At 46.5% G+C, this 23389-nt stretch overlaps 1 protein-coding gene across 1 annotated transcript; it reads right to left on the bottom strand.

Annotated features, from left to right (window-relative positions):
• Window positions 1-5686: 5686 nt before the first annotated feature.
• On the bottom strand, window positions 5687-22759 carry LRRC58 (leucine rich repeat containing 58). The gene is made up of 4 exons (XM_054850068.1): window positions 22180-22759; window positions 13052-13180; window positions 11486-11763; window positions 5687-10030 (listed from the first exon to the last, which is right to left on the bottom strand). Exons 1-4 carry the CDS (start codon window positions 22707-22709, stop codon window positions 9822-9824), a joined length of 1146 nt encoding a protein of 381 aa, XP_054706043.1. The 5' UTR covers window positions 22710-22759; the 3' UTR covers window positions 5687-9821.
• Window positions 22760-23389: the final 630 nt, after the last annotated feature.

Here is a 23389-nt window from a genome sequence, read left to right as displayed (position 1 = left end):
GTTCAGGCATGTTACGACGAGGAGAAAACATAGGCAACAGAGGATTTTTTTTTTTTTTTATCACTCTAACCAGGAGTGCCAGCATCGCTGTCTTCTTGTAAAACACCAACTCGGCTTCTGCAATGGTTAGTTAAACCCAAGGGAGCATCAGGTTTCTGGGAAGTACACTTGGGAAAATACATTATCCTGGCACCTGGAGCAGTAGCAAAAGATGACTGGAACAGTCGTTTCAAATGCCATTTCAGCCTTTCTGTTGCCAGGCTATTACTTTGGACTTCAGGAATTAATGCGCTGTATGAACAAAGTTACCATGGACCCAGGCCCACCTCGTGTGGTTGCCTGGACCAGGACTACAAGCGTTACAGTTGTCTGGAGAGCCTTTGGAAGGATGAAAAGGTTTTCCATTGGTGAGGAACCAGCCGTCATCTTAAGGATTTGCTGGGACATGATAGCCATGAATATCCTCATTAACCCAGATATTACCGGAGGATTAATCTGTCAGTGCATTAGTATGATCAATGTGAAATAACTATTTGTGAGGCATGTTTCCATATTTCTAACTTGCTACATCCCCATACATGGAAAAAGCAACATCTGTCACCTTTACATGTGATGAAGTATGTTCTGCCTCTATCCACAGGCCCTCTGTCATGCTGCCATTGGTATTTAAGTAACGTCAGACCAGAGCAGATATGCCTCATTTTGTCCTGTCAAAATATCATTAGGCTTCACCTCTGTCCCCAGAAAGCTGGGGACAACACTACAATGGTTTAAAAAAAAGCATCAGGTGAGACTTACCCTTGCTAGACACTTGTGATGTATGGGATGGTATAGAAGGCATATTCCATAGATTTGTTGAAAAGCTACAGCTTGTCTGAAGAGGGACTGGACTTCAGAAAAATCCCACTAAAGAGGATGTTGCCTCCTCACTCACCTGTTACAGAAGCCACCTTCAAACCCCATGACGAATGGCACAGATCACCACCTTGCATTGTACTTTTGCCAGGAGGCCACAAAGGATGTTGGAAGGTGTCCTCTGGTGGAAGACCTTTGGTTCGGAAGCTGGTATTGGGTTTGAGGAATTATCCTGGGGTCTATGTTCCTACAACCGTAAGAGGAACCCCCACAAAACTTGGGTAACTTGTAGCACGACACAGCAGTGACACTTTTGCCACACATTTTCAATACACTTATTCAAGGCACTCAGTGACCTTGGAGGGGCAGCTCTGTGAGTGTGTGACAACCCAGGGCAGAGGGATCCAGCCACCAGTGAACCTCTTTCTTCAAGAGAAATGACCTTTTGGATGCCAGAGCTCAACTGCATAAAGGCAAAGACACCGGCCATTTCCTAAGCCTAGGAGGCACCTCACATAGGCCCCTCTTCTTCTCACGTGCCCCGCTCAGCCAGGGCCGTGCTTCCCCTGGACTGCTATAGGGATGTGTGCTTTTAACATCCTCGCTAGCCGCCCAGCCAGCTCTCGGGAGAGTTTGTTTTTGGGACAACCACCCACACCATCAGCAGTAATTACAGTAACTCCCCCTCCCCTTGCACATTGCACATGCATTTTTCCACGCTTTTGATGGAAGACAAATGCCGCTAATCCCCTACTGTGCAAACGGCATTGCATAGGGCATTTACGTGCAACTGGGACGGGTAAACAAGCACAAGTTCAGGCTCCTCCTTGCCACGGGAACAAGCTGGCCCTGGGAGACGCCCTGCATGCCTTTGCCCTCTTTCCTGGGGGGAATTCTCTAGCCACAATCCCCTGCTTGAAGTGGGGAACACAGGAGCATACACCCCATCAGCGCTTTGCCAGCCACTATTAATGCAGGCCAAATTTATAGCAATAAACCAGAGCAGACACATACTTTTAAGCTCCACATGAATAGGGTAAGATGCCTACAGCCCTTTATCAAGGGATGGAAAAGTGAACGAGATGCTCCTGGACATAGTCCACAGCAGTTTTCTTCCTCGTGGCCTACAGCTGTAGAGAGCTCAGAGCGCAGGGATGAAAATACCCGCCACCGTGACAAGCCTGGACTATGCCAGCATTCGGTCAAGCAAAGTTTTTGCCTCCTAAGGCCATACTTCTCCCCTCCACATATGCACCAAAGAAAATTTGCTTTCCTAAAAGCACTACGAAGTGTTTCTAGGCAGGATGCTTGGAGGGCTGTGCTCGGGACCAGGGACGAGCTGTGGCCTGGTGCCCAGGCTTTTCGGGGTGGGCTTTTCCTACAAACCATGGCAAAGGGTCATCTCTGAACAGGTTTTCAGAGTGCAAGTCTGCCAGATGGGGTTGCAAGTTGTGAAAGACCAACATAAAGTTTCAGACATTCTTGGACCGTTTCAAAACGTGTTTCGACGAGCCCAGTCACATGGGGGTTTTTTTGCAAGGCCTTTTATGATTATATCTCTCAGTAGAAGACTCAAAACTGCTTTAAAGAAAGAAAGAAAAACAAACAAAAAGATGCAATTTAACTCCAAATATCTGAAGAGAGTAACTAGGGAAGCCAACTTTGGAAAACACGCTGCAGTTTATTTGAAGATAAAAACCACTGCTGCAAACCACTCAGGTCTGATTTAGATTATAAAGGGTGTTTGGTTATATAAATGCAAGTGATGTTTTAAAATCTTCCAGCAAGTCCATTTCAGCAGTGCTACGCACAACAGAAATGAAGCGCCGGGTTCAGCCAGTGCTTTCACCAGCCCCCTCCACGTGTGGGGAGGTTTTAGGAGCAAGGGGTTGAGTTCAGGGAGCCCCGCGGGCCCTCCGACCGAGAGCAGGGCAATACATGGGGAAACAAAGCACTGCCCTGAGTGGCTCAGAGGGATCCTCTGCCAAGGTACGAGACTTGCAGTGACCCGTTTACCTGATGCAAAGGACGTTCTCCCAAGGTCAGGCTTCTCCCACCTCCAAAAAAAATACCTAGCATGTTTGAAGCAGAGGGCTATTGTTAAGGGAAATAAAAGGTCCCTTACTTCTAGTGTCCAGCTCTGCATCCACACTCCTCTCATTCCCATGGTCTGCCTCCTTGGTGAAGATTTGTTCAGTGTCATCCAGCTCACAAGCAGAATCCATTAAGTCATCTACACCAACCATGTGGCTGTTGCTCCTGAAGAACAACGGGGCTGCCCTCCCCGAGTTGATAAAACAGCATTTGCAAAGCAAGACTGTGGAGAGCAACCACATAACATCGTCTGGCACAAAGGACAACATTTGCTCAGTATTACTCACGTTTGTTATAAAGTCACTTTTACTACCCCCAGGAATTATGAAAAAACATTTTTCCACAATGGCATTTTCCTTTCCTATCCATTTTCAAAGCCCTAAGGCTGAAATTTACTCTTTCGGGGACAACTCCCAAAAAAATCAATCCCATGCCTTTCATACAGGTCCTTTCACCAGCAGTAGATGTTTGTGGCCTTGCTGATGTAAAGGGTGACATGCTGACCTGCTGGGCTTCAGCTTGTGGCCCCCTGCCCCCACCCAAACTGTCATCCAGATGAAGGGTTTAATTTGCCCTCCCAACTTACCAGTTCATCAGTGTCCATGTCACAGCACAGGCAAGGACCTTGTAATACTCCTGGTCTGTCACGTTCCCTCACACAAGCAACGATGCAGCTTGGTGAAATCATTCATTTACCAACACACCAGCAATGATCTTTGGAGATGTGTAAATGGCAAGCAGCCTTGCAGGGCTTTGACAGTCTGATTAAAGCGTAATATTTAGGATAAATATACAACTTGTTAGTCAGCGCTGACTTCAGGTCCTGCTTTTTCCACAGAGTCAAGAAGCGGACAACACTCTGAATCCTTTGCCAGTCTGACAGCAAGCTTTGAGCTGCCACCAGTTAAGTCCCAGGCCAGGACCAACAGAAGAGTCCTGGGTGTTCCCTGGTGACCAGTTCTTGAACTGGCACCAGATAAGCTGTACCCTCACCTCGCCTCACCAAAGACCAGTTAGAAGCAGGACTTGGGCTCTGCTATGCGTTACCTTCCCTTCCATCCTAAAAAGACCTTGGCTGCTGTTAAACCTCCTTGTCAGAACTCTCCACTTTGCTGACTGGTGAGACAGAAGACCGCAGCAAGCTGTAGTACAAGAACACAAGATCTCAACCCTTCTCTGATAAGTCACCATAGAACAGCAGCTATTGGAAAGGGAAGAGACACTCAGACATGGCATGCCATCTCCAGACTGTGACTAAGGGTGCAGATGGCCCTCGTCGTCTTCAGTGAAGCACTAGGACAAACTTTCTTCCAATATTTTTTTTTAAATGGTTGGCAACTGCAATTCACAACCTTAGTGCAGAGGAAAAGGTGCATACATTCAGCTCTAGCTGTCTTGATCAGCTAAGGCAGCCCATCAGTGTAGGAAACATACAGCTCTACTTCATGAAGACCACTTCCAAAGGATCAACGTAACGCTACCTTTTAGATCTGTGCAACTCCGCGTGAGCCTGGAATGTCAATGTGACATTCTGAGCATCGGCTTCAGGCATCTACGTAACTCGTGTTTCATTTACACTCTTCTCATTGCATTAATGCTAAAAGCAGAGAAGAAAGTTTGAGAGTCAAAAAATTTGCTCCTTGAGATTAGAAGACGGGCAACTAATGTCAGGAAGACATTGGATATTTGGAGAGACTTCTGCCCTTGGAGGAGATTATACCACCAGAGGCAGAGAGGTTGTGGACTCTTCATCCTTGGAGGTTTCTAAGACTCAGCTAGACAAACCCACAGCAACCTAACCTAGTGCTGGCAGTAGTCCTGCTTAGATTAAGAGGCTAGACTAGAGACCACCAGAGGTTCCTTTGAACCAGCACTTCTATGATTTTGTGTATGAATATAAGAAAGGTATTAAGAAGGCACAGAAAAGGGTATCTTTAAATTAGATAATGAAAAGAGGCAAGAATATTCTCAGGCCAGTTATTACAGGCATGGTCACTGCATTCCTCGGTATTTTATGTTATTTGAAATGGGGCTGCTGCATAATTTGAGGGTGTTTTTCATTACATATGAAGTTGAACCATCTCTGAAATAGTTCCTGCTGACGTTAATATCAAGTAATTCTTGTTTCCCACTGTCCCATTTTCCAATACACCACATTTCTGCACTGACAACTGGTAATTGCACTGCAGGATCTGAAACATTTTGGCAATAGATCACAAAAACTCTTCAGGATGTAAGAGGAAACATGGAATTATACAAGAAATGGGAACACATTAGGCAGTTAACATGATCAGAAAATTAACATTCAAAAAGTCATTTACAGTTTTCAGTGTTAGCATATTAAGAGGGAAACAATTCAAGAAGTTTAGAACTATTGTTTCATATTGCTGGAAAACACCACCACAACACCGCTTTCTCTTGTTCATGTATTTATCTTGCCCATGAGTTACTTCTACCTTTAAACTGTGAAGCAAATTTCTGCAACAGTATATCAGAAGTAAAACAGGGTCTGGTCTGTAACACACGCTAGTCTGTCACAAGTGGGCCCCAAAAGCCAAGAGTTTCAGCAGTCCCTTTGGAAGTCTCACCTACTCTTGGTTTTACACAGCACAGGTCGAATCTCATCTGTTCCCCAACCATGTATAGCTCCATTTTTAATGTTTACAATTCTGCAAGGGTTCTGCCTGCAGCAAAACCAGAATCGAGATGCCAGCAAATAATGGACAGACAACTGTAGAAATAACATTTTTGGTTTAGTGTTTGCAATTTGTTTTACAGCTCATAATGAAATACTGTTATTCTACACTCATACATTTGTAGCAAAATACACTTAAAAACATAAGGCACTTCAAGATTTCCTAAAACAAATGCTCATGATAAAAACTCAACAAGAGGGCTGGATGAGAAACCTTTCTACCCTTAATGTTCAGGTCAGTAAAAGATCAATCCTCTAGTCAGGCAGGCAAATGAAATAATCAATGGAAAGGTTTCCAAGATAGAGTTACTGCTGTATTAGTGTGCATTCTGAAGTAGTCTATTTGAAGTATCTTCAGCTGGGGAGGGAGTGCATGGTGTGAATAAGATGCATGAAAATAGTTCTTTGAACTGGGTAACAAAGACACATTGCAGGGATTAAGTTTCATTACTTTCATTGGATTAAATTCCTTCCATTCATTATTGCCAACAAGAGCAAGGAACAAAAAGAAGCTGGTTCTCCCCTCCCTCCCCCCCAACTCCCATTACAATTCAACACAAGATTTCAAAGACTGAAAATGACCAGGACAGAAGCCCATGAAAAACTGCATCTGGCCACTTCAGAGTATGTTTAAATATTCATTACTGACTTCCTCAAGTCTCACCTCTTATTAAAGAAGGAGAAACATAAAAGAATTGGCAACTGTCTAAGTTGCTTCCAGTCAAATTGGTATTTTGCTTCTTTTTAACACGACCCCACTGTTCACGCGAAGTACCTGCATTCAGAAATGCGCCAGCATCTCCCGTTGGCAGAGAGATGGCGGGGCAGAAGATGAATGCGGGCAGGGCCCCAGGCCCCGCGGGGAAGGGGGAATGAGCAACTTCGCTTCACAACGCTTGTGTCTCGGCTTAGGAACAGTTTCAAAAGCCGGACGTGCTGGGCTGCTGTAGCAACAAGGGGACTGATACCAAAACACTGACTGAAGACTTCACTCGGAGACGCATCTGTAGGAACCGAAATCCACTATTTAAAACTGACAAAAAGAGCTATAGTGCTGGCAAAAACACTGCCTGCTTCTCAGGGCCCCTGAGGAGGGGACAGTACGAGCTAGTCCCTACCATCCATCAGTATATTTTCAAGTTGTCTCTTACCTATTTTATTTTATTGCCCAGTACATTTTCTGGTCTTGAGGGGCTAAAAATTGCTGAAAAACTTGACTCCCGGGGGCTCAGTACGTTAGGCACTACAGTACAAACCTGCATCCCTAGTCCTCTCAAATCCACCTCCAAGGGGAAAAAAACCCCACCAACCAACAAACCATTTGTTTTTCTTGTCCTTGATTGTTTTAAATTCTGACTTACTTGAATTGCACTTTAAAGCCCAGCAGCAAAAAGAAAACTTGGTAGCTATATTCAGGAATATGTATTTTTAAGAGACGAGACATTTTATCAAGTCTAAAAATGCACAGATATCAACTGCATAAGCTGTCAAGTTTTGACCTGGCTACAGTGAAGAAGCTGTAAAAAAAATTAGCCTATTAGCCCTAATGGAATCGAGGCAGAAATGGGATGCCTGTTCAGTTAGGAAAGAAAATGCAGTTAAGGATGGAGCTAAATCAGAACCAGCCACCGCTGGTCTTAGCCCGTCACACACAGAGGTGCTACCGTGCAAACAGGAACCATGGTGAAATCTAACTTTGTGAAGTGAAAAAATGCATGACTTCAAGACAACTGCTGCTAAAGAGAAGAAAGGAAGGTAAGTACCTCATGGCCCTGAGCTCAAAAGATCTTGAGATCTCAACTGCTGTGGCTCACTTTCACTGGCAGAAGAGCGAAGCTCTAGATCACTCAGTTGCTCACTACTGTTATACTAGCCACCAATTTAAAATTGTGGCTCTTCAATCAGTTTACTGTCCTTTAGCACTAGTACAACGATATTCACTTGGGACAGGAAGAAGCGTCTGAAAGAGAAGATGAAGAACAAAACACAGGCCGCTCACTGATCCCAATTTAAGTAACAGCATACAGTTGGTTTCTCTCAAGATCTGCAGGTTCTTCTTCCCAAGCAAACCTCACAGAATTTCCTAAAGTGACATTCAGTTACTTTGCACATCTGCCTTATTGTTTCTTAAAAATATACTTTAAAAAATTATTTGAAAAGGCACAGAGCACGTGCAATTTAGTTCCTTGTCAATCTGTGCGTGTGGGGAATCTTCAGATTAAGTTGCAATGATTGATAATGGACGGGGTGCTATTTTAAAACCAGATCATTTCTTTCAAATTCCAGTTCTCTCCAAAGGAAACCAGGGAAATGAGCAGTGCTGTCAAGGAGATGCAAGGAAAGAAGTTCAAGCTGCACACCGAGACAGACTGGAATGCACAAAGTTTCACAGACCTTATTCTTCAGGTCACATTAAAAGAAAAATTGTAGTCCAATAACAAAAAAAAAAAATCACTAAAGCTAGTTACAAAGAGTAGAATTATCAAAGTGCTTTAATATATAAAGTGTCAAATATAATTAAACAGGACCATTAACACAGAACTGCCATAAGATATTCAAATAGGTACATGTGTTTTCTGAATGCAGGAGAGGAGCACAGGGTTTTAATTTCCCCCTTAGGACCAAAGTGGGTTAAGAAAAGTTTTTCTTGTTCATTTAGCTTCTTAACACAATGTATTTGTTCTGCTCATGCATTCGAAGGCACAGTTGGATTTGCTCTGAAACTGCATCAAAAGGACTGACTGCCATTAAATATTAATAAAGGGGCAGTTATCACTGAGCAAAACACACAACAGCCCCATAAAGCAGATTTATAGATACCTGTCAATTCATAAAATTAATTTTTATAAGCTATTTCTTGATACTTAAAAATTCTGAGCTATTTTCTGCAGCTTTCCTTTAAACATAGTTTAAGATAACCGAATGTGTTGTTTGAACAATCCAACAGGCTGCCAAAGCTGTTATAAGAAAAGCAAATGCAAACAAATAAATAAGGAAGAGGTTCCAAAACCAGCTCATGCAAGATGCTCAGACAACGCACCTTCACCTTGCTACCAGCTTTTCCTCTCATGTTATTCATAAGAAAAAAAAAACCACAAAACCAACATTCTCCACGGCACTTCTCTCAGTACTTCCAATTCAGTAAGCTGCTGCCTACTTTAAGCAAATGACCTTAAAGATGGAAGGTAACTCTGTACGAAGCATAGCAGAGCTAGCTGCAGCAGGGGGACGTGGTTGTTTAGAAACAAGAAATGTCAATCAAGACCTTTCCTGCAATTCACAGATATAAAGGCAGATTTGCTCCAGTAAGCTGAGACTCAAAAACATGATACAGAGCATCACATCTGGTCCCTTGCGCAGGCACATACGGCCACAAGTCTGAAGTAATACCAAGTCTCAAAAGAACAACTCGTCTGTTTTCTGAAGGCACCATAAAGACAGCAACACTCCAGGTGGAATGGGAAGAGGCAGAGGGAGGAAAAATAACAAATACAGTTAGGAGGAAACACTAAGAGCAGCTTGGTATAACAAGGGAGAAAAAAAGGTGACTCAGTTCTATGACGGCTGCAATGTCTGTAACAGCACAGAGAACCTACACCTCTAGGTAAAGGAAGAATAACCAGAGTTTGGAAGAACCTACTCCCGAACAAAAAAACCCCACCTCCCATTTTTTGTGGACGGGTGTAAGATCTGCAACTGAAATCAAAGGAGAGAGCAAAGAATCAAAATGCTATATAAAACATTGGGGTCCAGACATACTCACACGGCATCATTAGCCTGTTTCTGATTTACCACAGTGTTAAAAGATCTGGACAGTCTCCTTTGCTCTGCAGGAAGACTGAAATCCAGTGAAGTGTCATATATTAAAACCCTTCTCAATCCGCCAGTGAGAACAGATCCCCCTCCCCAGCCCGTATGAGGGAGGGGAGGTGTCTCCCAGACAGCAGAGGTTTCTAACAACCCCAGGCCCCCCTACAGGCAGTACGCCACTGAGTTAGTTTGCCTAAGTAGCAGTAGCACTGCACCAAGCAAGTCTAGGCTTGCTAAGATGTTCTGCCCCTTACGTGGACTTGAGGACAGTTTCTCATGAGCCCTTCAGGCCAGAGGCTCATGCTTTGCTGTTCCATTATTGCTTTTCAAATACGTTTTCCTTCCAGTCTTCCCCTCTTGCTCCCTGTTATCCCAGAAGGACTTTCTGCATCCTGCGCGCGGCGACACTGGCTTCGTCCTCAGAGTCAGACTCGCTCTGGGAAGTAGAGCTCTGGGAGGCAGAGCTGCAGGGAGAGGAGCACTCTGGGGAGCACAGGTAGTGCATCAGCGGGAGGCGATACTTCCCACAGAAGTCAACGAACTTGATTTGTCTGACGCAGCTGTCAAAGTAGACACCTGTAAGGGCAGAGGGGACAGTAACAACATGTGAGACCCCTGCGCAGAGAAATCTGTAAGCTCTGCAAGGTTGTTGCAGCTGGTGCAAATGCCTCAAATTAGGATTAAATTGACACAGCATCGGACACAGAAGGACAAGGGATACTGGAGGAAGAGCAGGGACCAGGGCACCCATGGAAACATGAAATTTCTTTTCTTAGTAAAAAAACCCTGATAATCTTGTAAAACTGTATTTGGTAGGTGATTCAGAATGGCACACTCTACATGAAAAGACACAGGGCAGCTGCTTCTAAAGAATTTGGCAATTTCTTCTAACCATTAGGGAGAAATCTCAGGCTGGGAATTTGCAAACTTCTTAAATGTCAAATTAATTCATCCACTCTATTTTCAAACTTGTAAAACCTCTTCTACCAGCTAGCAAAAATGCGTTCACAAATAGACCTTCATAGCTCTACTTTTCTTCTGCTTGAGCAAAGTCACCATGCTGGGTTTGGATGCTACTTTCCATGGTAACAGCATTGCTGTAACACACAATTAGGTTCTCTTCCTGTCACAGCAAGTGATTTCAGACACTGACATTTTCAGAAGTTTCCAGCAGTGCTTTAAGTCTTAGCTGGTCTGGAGTAAGCTTTTCTCCTGCAGTGCTAGAGCAACGCTGCAGTACTGTGCTAGTTCATAAGGCAAAGTGAAAAAGAGCAAAACCCATCCACTGTTATCCAAGCTGTGCAAGAGTCTAAACCAGGAAACGTTTCTTTCCCTCCAACACAAGTTCCAGCCCTTCCTTCTTTACTTTCAGAGCATGCTTTGATATTGTCCTGTAAGGAGATAAGATAACAGCCTGCATTATGACTGCAGGGTAGATACTAATTAATGATTTTTTTTCCTTAATCTTCTAAAGGCTAAATGCACAGATCATTTACTCTGGATAAAGATTAAGCATTAAGCCAAATTAAGCCCAAGCATTCCAGGCTTTTCTATGAAGTCCTCTCCTTCCAGGAACTACATGCTAGTAGTCCCTTGTTTAGCTCTTGCTTACTCCCTTACTCTTTAGCTCTTACCTCCTCTTTTCCATCCAGAAATGAAGCTTGCTGTTCAGCACGAATGCTTGCAAAAGTTCTCCTGTCCATTACTTAGTCTGAGCTATTTCAGGGCAGATGGATCAGAAACTTCAGACCATAAAAGAATACTGGAGTGCTGGCATGAGCTGCAAAGACTCCGACAGAAACACTGTCTTACATTCCCACGCAAATACAGTAAACCAGCACTACAACTTTGAACATCATTCCTAAGTGAACAAGGTTCCTTAAAGACAAGTTTGCAGGAGATCTGGAGCCAGTGAAATACAGCTAAAATTTGGAACAACATATCTAACCTGACTGAGCTACTAAAGTCATGGTGAGTCAGAGGGAAAGAAAACCCATCCGGTAAAAAAAAGCAGGAAGCAGGTGACCTTACCTCCGCATTTAGGATTGGGACAGTTGCTGGCCAAGCTCAGATACCGGACAAGATTCTCCGGGAGATCGCTGGGAGCGTAGGGAACATTGCGAGTTTTAATTGTGCGTCCAGCCAGTTCCTGAAGGCTTGGGGGATTGTAGGTCAGGTCACGGACAAACCGAACCACCAGTGGGTTCCCACGCAAGCTCAGCTCTTCCAGGTGAACCAGGTTAAGGATCTCTCGAGGAAGGTAAGTCAGCAGGTTATTGTGCAGGCTAAGGGAACGCAGGGAATGCAGCCTGAGGATGGAGATTGAAACCAAATCAAGGTGTGCAAGCAAAATCATTCCACAATTGCATTACTCTTCCCCTCTCCCACCAATTTCTTTCCTTTGGCTTTTCCTCCTTTTAAAGCATAAATCCATGCTAAAAGAGCTGCTGTTACTCCAGCACACACAATGCCCTAGAAAACTTGGCTCAGCTCTGGAATGCCTGTTAAAGAAACACAGTCTTAAATATGCTGCTGTCCCTCTCAGTATTGCCCCCATACATAGCCCAAAAAAGGTAACACAAAACAAAAGTACAGAAAGGGGGAGATAATGTTCCCTTGTACCCAGTGCATGCATGAAGAATAGTTCCATGCAATACTTTGAATAAGTCACCTGCTTTCACTCATGCATTAAAGATGATTGCTGGTAGGCAGCCAGCCCTGGAAAACCCCATGTTTTCATTGCTTGCGGCTGCATCACCTTGCGCTGTGATACTACCAGATCTCAAAAGCTAAGCAAGGTCAGGCCAGGCTAGCATCGGCACGGGTGACAAGCAGATTCTTGGCTTTTGGAGGAGGCATGCTCCTCTCTCAGGATGCACAAAGCAATGCTCCAGCACAGCGTCCAGGGATGCTCTCAAATCAGTACAAGACAACTGGAGTCATTAAACATTGCATATCAAGAATAATCCCACTGCACCATCAAATTCCAACTCTGAAAACACCGTGCTGCCATCCAATTGCTTTTGGGGTTATAGCTACACACTGAATTCTTCACCTCCCACCTTAGGCTACCCATACAGAGTGTGCAGTATCCTCTTCCCCCCCCCCCATTATGAAGCGGATAAAAAGAGTAACTCATCCTTTAGAGCTGTGCTGCAGGATTTAACGAACGCTAAAATATTCTGAGATCCTAGAATGAGAAATGCCAAGGGAACACAGGGGATGGTAAAGCACAAATAGGCTTTGGGTGAATGACAAAACAGACTAAGCATTCATCGCTAAGAAAGCAGCAGCACAGCAGATTATTCTTCCCGAGTTGTCCAGGTACTTCTCAGGGCTTCCTGTAAAAATCTATGAATTTACCTTAAAGCGTACACTTGATGACATTTTGTTTCCATAACCCTTCAATTGAGATTTCTGTATTATATATTCGTGGTTGCCTGCAGTGCACCATGTTAAGGATCTTCTTGTTCAAGTTTAGTCACATAAACAAACTGAAGGACAAATAGGTCCTCCCTGGTGATTTAATCCACACATGCAGAAGAAAGAGTTCAAAGAGTTAATTATGGCTAGTGGCTGATGACAGTAAATACTCACTGTGCCAGCTGAGGTGGAATGCTCTGGATCTTGTTGTCACACAGAACTAGATAGCTTAGAGAAGGCAGGTTTGCTAATTCAGGTGGAATTGAAGTAATGAAATTCCCTCCAAGGTATAGAAACTCTAAACTGAAAGAGAGAAGAGAAAACACTGTGTTATTTCATTAAGGTCATTTCCAGTTTCATTTAACACTAGGTTTTCTCATCTCCTGCATTTCTTAAAGAAAACTTACAGATGACTATGTATGAGTTAATTTGCTGAAGGGAAAAAAAAAGCTGAGCTGCCCATCAAAATTACAACAGAGCTGCTGTTTTACAACAGATAATGTTGAGATTTACCTCCGGCTTCCTGCGGTCATCATTACATCTGTAGGTAGGCACGGGACAACTAAGCATTGCTACACCAACCCCACATGCAAAGCTCCTGCTTGTATTTCCAAGGAAGAGCAGCCTGCACACGCAGAGTCTGCAGCACTGACACAGCTCCTGCTGCAGCCCGTGGGAGTTTTCAGTTTCAATAGCAGCAAAGCAAGGGAGCAGTGGCTCTCCCTAAAAATCCCGTGGATCTCAGCCCTGCACAAGCACTAGCTGCTCTTAATGGTATCATTTGAGTCCTAGGTGACTAACTGCAACCTTTCAGCAAAAGTCAGAAGCTGCTTTGATACAATTCACATACTGACAACACCATAGCTGCAACAGCACAGAGAGCATCTAAGTCACACATCTGAGGAGACACCTTCATCTCACCCCAGCAACTATGGAGGGACATGGTGCTCAACCCAGAGAAGGTCTAAACTCTGCAACTGTGTCACAGCACGCATGGAGCACCAGAAAAACTCCTCCCTGAGGCCTCCCCTGAGACAGAGCAGAAGAACGGTAGAAAAGAGAATATTTTGTTCAGTTCTTGCAAGAAACTTGAAACCCAAAGATCCAATGACAGCATCTAGGGGCCACTAACACAGCACAAAGGTCGATCTGCCCGACAGCCAAGAACAGAATGACAGACCTCTGCCACACATTAGGGGACACTCATGGAGCTTAACTCCCCCTCAGATTCACTTACCTCTTTGAGGTATGTCAGAGGCAAGCTAAATACCTGAGACTTGACACAAAATTAAGCCATTCCTAAGCCTTAGATTTAAATTGAATTTGTCTATATGAAAGGAGGTAACTATACTTGCTTCAGCTGAGAGATCAAGTGGGACAGCACATTTGGAGGTTGCTCTGAACACACAAGAAGGTACACAAGAAACAAAAGCACTGCTCAAAAGTAGCCTCTCTTCTATGTAGACAACCTGTAGAATAGAACAGACTATTTCGGTTGGAAGGGACCTACAACAATCATCTAGTCCAACTGCCCGACCGCTTCAGGGCTGACCAAGTTAAAGCATGTTATTAAGGGCATTGTTGCCTCTTCAACACTGACAGCTTTGGGACATTGACCACCTCTCTAGGAAGCCTGTCCCAGTGTTTGAACACCCTCTCGGTAAAGAAATGGTTCCTAATGTCCAGTCTGAACCTCCCCTGGTGCAGCTTTGAACCAGTCCCTTGTGCCCTGTCACTGGATCCCAGGGAGAAGAGCTCAGCACCTCCCTCTCCACTTCCCCTCCTCAGGAAGCTGCAGAGAGCACCAAGGTCGCCCCTCAGCCTCCTTCTCTCCAAACTAGACAAGCCCAAAGCCCTCAGCCGCTCCTCACAGGACATGCCTTCCAGCCCTTGAACCAGCTTTGCTGCTCCCTGGATGCATTCAAGGACCTTGACATTCTTCTTAAACCATGGGGCCCAGAACTGCACACAGCAGGTAAGGAGTGGGGGTAGGAGGAAGGTTGCTGTACAGAGACCACGTCAAGGGGAGATTAATTTTAATTAAATTTTGATCCCCTAACAAAGCCCAGAGTTTTAACCAAAATTCCTCCTTCAATCTCCACTGTTTCCCAAGGTGGATTTAGGCTGCTTGGCTCTCATTAGGAACTTTACTGCTGACCATACAATTCCTAGGCATATTTTAACTCCATGCCATTGCTGGAGCCCGCACTGAAAACTGTTGGGCAAGGGAATTCTAGTAATGTGGATTTCAATGTTTAAACAAGGTTTATATGTGTACAAGTCTCTACTTCCTAGGAAAAATGAATAATTAACTCTTTATCCTCTGTGTTTGAAGACAATGATGCCCGTAAAGCCACATTGCGCAAAACCACGTACTACCAGGGAAGGGGAAGAGGGGTGCAAAATATATAGTCAGTAATGGTTTTGAAATTAATTTCAAGGTGCGAAATATTAAGTTTCAAGAGCAGCTTACTGCACAAACTAAGCAAGCAAAAACACTGCCTATGAACTACTTACAGCTTTCAAACCATTTTTTGTGAAATCTGTGTAATGAGAACACTCAGTTATACTAGTTAGGATATAAAGCCCCGACATCAGACTACAAACTGTCTCTAACAAAATCCGCTAAATAAGTTAATTCCTTCACTGACAAGAAAGAACTTTTAAGAATTATTTTCTTTTTACGTATCTTTGAAAGCACCTTTCTGAGGTTAGCTGACAAGTCACTGGGCCCAGTCTAGTACAATAAATTCAGAATTTCCAGCATCAACTTAAGAAATGAATTAGACTGTATATCTAAAAAAAAAAATCACAGGGAGGAGATTTTGAGAGTATAAAGAAACTTATTTAAAATGAAGCAAAGACTATCATAACTTCCAATGAAACACTGCCCAGTGGGCAAAAGAAATCCATAACCGCTGTTCCCTGAAATACAATTTGCTAGAAAGAAGGATCTAGCCTACCTAGTCTTGGCTGAGCAAAATGCAGGAATTAATAACAGCCATTTCTGCATCAAATTAAAATGTTACGAATTGTTTGAGCAAAACTAATAATGACACAGGCAAGGACTTCCAAGAGACACAACCCTTTTGTAACGAGCGCTGACCATGCCACTGGGACGACAGATCGTTCCTGGCTCATCTACTCCTGGCCTGACTTCCATGTCGTACTAAGCCCGTACCTAGAGGCCTAGGCAAAGCCAGCTCTCGAGCTGTCCTACTTGGGGGACAGTTTGCTGCTCGGTAAGACGAGCAAGAGCACTGCTGAGCTCTGCCCTCCTCACAAAACAGCCCTTCTAAGGAGGCAATCCACAATGTTTACCATAGTTTTTCACAGGAGGACCATAACAGAGACAGGACTGAGCTTAGTGAATACTTCTAACTAACCTTTCACACTAAAGCCTAGTTTTTCTGACAATCATTAATCTGTATAGTCATTTGGACCAGCCAACTAAGGTCTCCTGTATCGCTGTGTACACAGAGGGAGAGCTGGAATTTTTCTGTACTTTCAAAAGTCAGTCCAGGAACTTAGAAAAGCCAGAGAGCAACCAGCCTCAAACAAACGTAAGGTCAGTTCCTATTTTTGAAGCTAGAATTTAGAATTCGATGTACTTCCAACCTGCCACACAGGATGTGGCTGTTTCAAGAAGGGAACAAACACTCGCAAAATCCATCTTAACGAAAACCGGAAAAAACCCCAAACCCATTTGACAGAGTAACTAATGGGGGCTGACACTTTCTCTCCTGCCTTTTAGCAATGTTTACAAATACACTAATAAAAGGCCAGAGTTCCTTTCAGCCTCGTATCCAGCAGGCCCCTCGCTCAGCACAGCCAGTACTAATTGCTGCCAAGTAGCAACCGGCACGCCAAGCCCATCACCGTGTGTGACTCCTCTCTAGCAGGGGATTTCACACCACCGGGTGGTAGAGCGGCAGTGAAAATCCTTTTACATACAGGTAAAAGGGAGTGGGGAAATGCTCAAGCAACCATGAATCAATTCAGGTGGTGGCAGCAAAGTTTAACATGCCAAGAGAGTGTCCGTTCTTGCTTGAGTATGTCCTGGAGGTTTACAGGTCATCATATGAGAAAAAAAAAAAAAAAAAAAAAAAAAAAGGAGCCCCCAAACACTCAGTAAATAAGAGGAGCCCACTCTGAGCACTGGAGGTATTTTTTTATACCCTATCAATTACCCCAACACTTTCATAGTCATGTTTCAAGAGGAGAATGTCTTCTGGCATAGAAGATACTCAGATACTCAAATTTTCAATCCATCCTGTTTCCCCACAGATGGTTCTTTGGATAAAATTTAACAGCTGACATCAAACAGATGCATCTAAATAGGTAATCTAAAAAAGAAACAATAAGCCTGAAATAGCTCCAGGTCTTTTTAAGATAAACTTTTTAGCAAGAAATTTCCAGGGCAGTTTTGAGGCTCATGCAAGGAAGGAATTTAAAAGCAGCCCACAATACACTCCTGTTAACCCTGTTCTACGATTTGCTAATTCCTGAGAGAAATGCATAGCCTTTGCTGACACGCAAATTTAAGATCAAACGGTTGTCTGAAAACTATTTGCAAAACGTTTGAAGAGGGGAAGAAAAAGGGAGGCAGCAAGCAGATTTCCTAATGCTGTATCTTTATCAAAGCTTCACTTGCTGTTTTTCCCACACTGTTAACAGCCGTTCTTAAGTGTATGCTTGTCTAACATGCTTAATTCTACCCACGAATAAAAGCAAATACTCTGGTTTTCGTTGCATCTAAGCCGTCGCACAAAACTTGGATGAATCCAGTTAGGCGTTTGAGGCCTTTGATCCCAACCCTTGCACAACTGGGCTTGACTAGAGGAATCCAAGCAAGAAGGAAAGGAGCACGCACGGCGGATGCCTGGAAAGAGCCTGGCTCTTTTCCAAGCTCTTTCCACCTGCTCGTGGTGCTCTACCAAAGGCAGGAGTACGAACTAGAAGAGCAAGGCTAAATTCAAAATTCACATCAGGAGATTCAAGGTATCAATTGCATTTTGCTAAGCTCTTCAGAATTTTTCCCTTTAAGGGACACTTGCAAGACACTTCCCCAGGCGTGCACATTGATGAGGGCAATCCATGCATCCTTAAGCTAAAAGCTACAGTTCAATGGTGAAGATTCAGAGCTGCACTTTACCAGACTTGCCAAACAAATTTTGTCCAGAATGGGTACAAGTAGATGCCCACATTTCTAGCTCACCAGCTGTAATACACGATGCTCCCTTAGTGCATTCCCCAGCAGAGGAAGGATACACACAACCAATGCAGCGGTGGGATATCTATGCAGATCACAGTTCAGGAGCTGCTGGGGGCCGTGAATCGAGTCTGAGAGTGACTGACTGTTAACGTGTCACACTGAAAACACAGCAAGGTCAGTGTTGGTGGGAGAACCACAGAAAAGATTACACTTACGTCTACCTATGCTAAGCTCATCTTTTATCTGGCAACAAACAGGAAAGCAATGCAAAGAAGGCTGCACTCACTCATCTGGTGCATTTTATACTCCAAATTCACAGCAAGAGCCAGTGCTGCAATTCAGGTCTTGCACTGTGCTGACACTGCTAGCTAACAGTGACTGGGGGAGGTGGGCATACAGAAGGAGCTGGCACAGCCTCAACATGATTAAAAAAAGCCCTCAGCAGGGCTCACACCTTTCTGAGAAAGGAAAGAGGCTGCTGCAGGTCACCATAGACACTTATGGCAGAATTAGGTGGAAAGCGCATTGCATTTTCCTAATGGAAAGCATGAAGCAAAGGCTATTCATCCTTGGTGCTGGCATGCTATGATAAGCATCATCCTGTTGCCACCACCAGAACAACCATGATCATTCACTTATGAAGCCATTTGAAGGAAGGTTTAAGCATCAGGACATCTATAGGTGGTCCTTCTACAATGGCCTAGGAGGTAACTGATAACCAGGTGAAAGGCACTCGCTTTCCATGCAGGATTTTGCACGGCACACAAAAGATTCGTGCAGGCAAGAATGGGGCAGATGGCTGAAGCTGGAAGGAGTAAGACAAGACAACAGCAAGACCAGCTGCAGTTCTTATTGCTGCTCATTAACTTGCCAAATCACTGGGAGCATGCTAAGGAAAAGTTTTTGCACAAAATGCCTGACCCTAGCTTGCTGCAAAGCTGTGGATTTATTATCTCCATGTGAGTAACAACACATGGCACACATCTCTCACTCCAGGGCCTTTGTGTTTGTAGTTGCTGGCATGTTTCTTCTCCTTCAGCAGATCAGACACCAAACAGCTTTTTATTCTTTCAACTTCGCCACATAAACTCCTTACCTGCTGTATTCCTGGCCTTCACTAAAACTGACACGCTGCCCTTTCAAAAACTACAGCAGGAAACTGTATGGGGTGCAAAGACATGAGGTTTAGTTATCAAGAATTTTAATTTTTTTTTTTTTTTTAAATCTCATCAGACCTCCAACATTCCCTGGAAACATAAAAAGTATTTCTAGATCTCTGCAACTCTGCTCAGCTCTATAATCAGTAATTGGAGCAAATGGGAAGCTGCCAGGGTCACGGGAAGAGGAGAACTGCTGGCCTCAGGAACTCGAGTACCAGCAGGAGGAACGTGTCCGGTCAAAGTGCTGCCTGCATTCCTCTGTGGTCTCAGAGACCATGAGACATGAGAAAAATTTCTTTTATAGGAAGTTGCATATGGAAAAAGGCTCAAAGTCCTGCTTGCCAGCAACAGCGAGATGGACACTTGTGGCTTGAGCTGCGAGGTTAACAGAAGCCCCAACACCTACACCAGGTCCCACCATTCATCCCAGAGTTCAGAAACTAACAGATGCCTCCGTGTTGCCCTGCCACAACAGCTGGCTCTGCTCTGTCCTTGCTCAGGCTTATTTTACCCACTTGAACACTATGCACGCTCACGCTGTGGAAACCTCTCTGGTTGGCAGGTGGGAGGAGGGTCTGGCAGCAGTTTCTCTCCATTACATATTTACTACCTTTTTGGCAAGGGTGTCAGGTCACTGGCTATCTGGCTCCCAGTGAGTAGATTCAGGATTCCCTCTGGAGGAATATTAGATTATGAAGTTTCCTCCCAGCTCTGGCAAACAAGTGTGCCTCTCCCTTTAGTTACTTAAGCTGGCCCAGATACAGAAGAGTCACTGATGGCATAGCGGTAAAGAAGCTGACAATCCTGGTGGAGCATGGATTCACTATCTTGAGCTAAAGTTCAATTATATTATGGTGATACATTAGCAGAAGTTCAATGAGTTAGTAGTGATTACACAGGCAGCAGACACAAGCTGGGTCTAGTTGAGTTCTTCTACCTGACACATCACTTTGTAATGATAAACAGACAGTTCAATAGCCTTGTCCGCGTTTGCCCTCTCAGAATTGTCATGCTGGGGTTTGAGCATGACCAGCCCAAGAAAAGCTGCATGACAGGACAAACAGGAGCCCTGCTTCAGGGCAGGCCAGAGGAACAAAGCAGAGCAATCATGCAGCAGCGGTTTGACATCAGTGCAGCACGGAGCACGGCACACAGCCCATTGGAGCGCCACGTGCAGTGCTACACAGCCTGGTACCTTCCCAGGGCCTGCAGTGTAACAAAAAGCAGGGCTGAAGTTTGTTTTCCTGGGGTAAAAAAAAAAAAAAAAAAAAAGGAGAGAGAGAGAAATCACAATCACAGACAAGAGCACGTAAGTAGCAGCAGAGAGCCTCTGCCTGAGAGGTGGGCACGACAATCAGATCCCAACCACATCCTGGATGCTCCCAGGTATGCTATGGAGGCAATATGGATCATCTCTCACGCGCAACTTCCCTCCTTCATTGGCCTCCTCTCCCATGAAGTTGGTGCCACTGTCCTCATTTCCTTCATTGTCCCTGAAGCAGCTGCTCCTGAACAGAAAGAAAGCTGAGGTTCCTCCTCCTCATGACAGCCTCAATGTGGGGGGCACTGCCCAACTGTGCTGAGAAGGGCATGGGCATTCTCTAGCACTCAAAATGCCTCGTAGCATCTCTCAAACTTAACCCAGCATTGCTCCAGATTCTTAACAAGTGCACGCTGGGCCATCTGGGCAAAAGCTGAATACCAAATTCTATTACATTCCAGTGGACAAAACCATTTCCTGTCAGCACTCAAGCAGTTCTGGTACCTCCAACCTAGGACCGCAGCAGGCAGCACTCCACATACAAAATCCTGTGCTTCTACTGGATGCAGGTCTGCTGAGCCATTGGGGCAAATCCAGCTACTTAGGGTCAAGGTTGCTAGAATTTGCATAAGAGCTGCCTCTGGCAAGCCCCCTGGGCAAAGAGCTGGGGTGAAGGAAGTTCAGACCCAAAGTCTTAGCACAGAGCCACACAGGGACTAGTCTGAGGCTTGAGAAACCTGCAGAACACACCGAGGTGTCCGCGTGTAATATGCGAGTCAGAACACGGTCCCTTGCCTGCCCAGGAGGACGGCAGGCTTCAGAAATACCTATCCCAGGTCAATGCGGGCAGTCAATACCCAGTCCTACCTAAGATCTGTTCCCACCCCACCAATGTTCCCAACTGCTGTGATTCAGGCAGAGGTTTCTATGTCATCAGCCTGTGGTGGTTTGATCCAGCCCCAAAGCCAGACGTACCACTGCACCTGAGCACAGCCTAGGGCCCTATGCTTCAGAAGATCCGTCAGCTGATCTGTCACATCTACATGAGCTGGATGGGTGGAGAAATACAACAAAAACCCAACCATGCCAGCAAGCACCCTGATGAGAGTGGAGCTGTATTGGCAGAAAGGCCCTATTGTTTACATAAGCCACAACCAGATCTTTATTCTCCTGCGCGGTCCATCACACAGCCGCGAGCTGCACGAGATGAGGGGTTTTACTTTGCTCTCGCCTAGAGATCTGTATTAAAGCACAGCCACGGAGTGCCTTCTGCATGTCAACGCTCATACCAACCGCACTGTCATTAGGAGAGCCTCCCCTGCACCTAGGCAGCCCAAGGACTAGTAAATCCTGAAAGAGTCACCCATGTGGCGAGCGCAGAAGGCCCACAGTCGGCCTGAAGAGTGGCTCTGAGTTTTGGTGACTCGACCTGACGAAGGGGAAGAGACACATTAGCAGCAGCGGTGTTTAGAGACATCTGAGGCTGGACAAAACTTACTCCCCGAGCGGGAGCTGCCGGCGGCGCCCGGCTTCGCGGCGAGAAAATCCGGTTGGGTTTGCCTGGCAGCCGCCGGGGCTTTTCTTGTCCCCCCGGGCAAAGGCCCGTCCCGAAGGCGGGGTGGGGGGGGAGGGGGGAGGCCCGTCCCGCCCGGCGCCCTGCCCTCACCTGCGGAGCTCCTGGATGTCGGGCGGGATGCCGTGGAGGCGGTTGCCGCCGAGGCTGAGGCTCTGCAGCCCGCGGAGCCCCAGCAGGGCGGGCGGCACCTCGGAGAAGCGGTTCCCGCTGAGGTTGAGGACGCGGAGGGAGCGGCCGAGCGGGGCCTGCCCCAGCCCCTTGGGCAGCGAGCCGGGCCCGCCCAGCCGGTTGTTCTTGGCCAGGAGCGTGTGGAGGCGCGGCAGGGCCAACAGCTCGGCGCCCAGCTCCGCCAGCCCCGTCCCGCTCACGTCCAGCACCTCCAGCGCCGGGAACCACTGCGACAGCCCGGCAGGCAGCGGGCCCGACAGCCGCCGCGGAGACAGCACCAGCCGCCGCGCCTCCGCGCTACGCCTCGCCGCCAGCTCTGCCGCCAGCTCCGCCTCCGCTGCCGCCTCATCCTCGCCCTCCGCCGCCGGGCCGCGCCGCGGTGGCTCCGGCTCCGGCTCCAGTTCCAGCTCCAGCTCCAGCTCCGGCTCCGGGGCCGCGCCGCCGGCCGCCATCCCGCTCGCACCGACCGACGTCCCCGCGCGCCGCCGCCGCCCTTGCGTCACCCCGGGGGCTCCCACGCCTCGCCCCGCCCCGTCCCGCCCCGGAATCTGCATAGCCCCACCGCCCCCCACCCTCCCCCCGCAGCCCCACGGCCCCATGCTCGATCCCGGGCTCGCCACCCGCCGAGGCGAGAGCAGCCCCCGCGGCCGGAGAGGGGCGATCGCTCTTATGCAGGTTGCGGGGCGCCCGCGGGCTGGCGGCGGGGAGAGAGCGAGTCCCGCCGCGGCCCCGGAACGAGCATAAGAGAGAGGTTCGGCCGCTGGGGTCAGCGGCTGTGGAGGGGAGGGTGGCACCCCGCAGCCGGTGAGGAGGTTACCGGTACTGCTCCTGTGGGACCGTTACTCACCCCCGGGTCCCGCTACACCCCCGGGTTACCGTTACAGCCCGCTCCCGGCGGGCCTGGCCAGCAGGGCTGCTGGAGAACCGCTGGGCACCCGCGGCGGGCCTGGCAATGCCACCTGCTCCCTTCACGGTCGTTTACACCAGGCTCACTGGAGTCGGGCGACGCTACAGCTCTGAGTCTCTCTAACTGAAAAATCAGCAAATAACCTTCCTCCCGTCCTTTTCACTCATCCTCAGACCCCGAGGGAAAGGCGCGCTCTGTCCCGCCTGTGCCCAAGGCCTCTCGCTG

This window comes from Grus americana, chromosome 1, assembly GCF_028858705.1.
Source record: "Grus americana isolate bGruAme1 chromosome 1, bGruAme1.mat, whole genome shotgun sequence".
NCBI classification, from domain to species: domain Eukaryota; kingdom Metazoa; phylum Chordata; class Aves; order Gruiformes; family Gruidae; genus Grus; species Grus americana.
This window is presented reverse-complemented; position numbering and strand designations above follow the sequence as displayed.

Excerpts from the sequence above, each read along its gene's own strand:
- LRRC58 (XM_054850068.1), bottom strand. The coding sequence starts at position 22,709 with ATGGCGGCCGGCGGCGCGGCCCCGGAGCCGGAGCTGGAGCTGGAGCTG. Across the intron at positions 13,181-22,179 it reads GACATCCAGGAGCTCCGCAG|TTTAGAGTTTCTATACCTTG; the intron begins GTGAGGGCAGGG and ends TCTCTCTTTCAG. Across the intron at positions 10,031-11,485 it reads TCCCAATCCTAAATGCGGAG|GTGTCTACTTTGACAGCTGC; the intron begins GTAAGGTCACCT and ends CTGCCCTTACAG.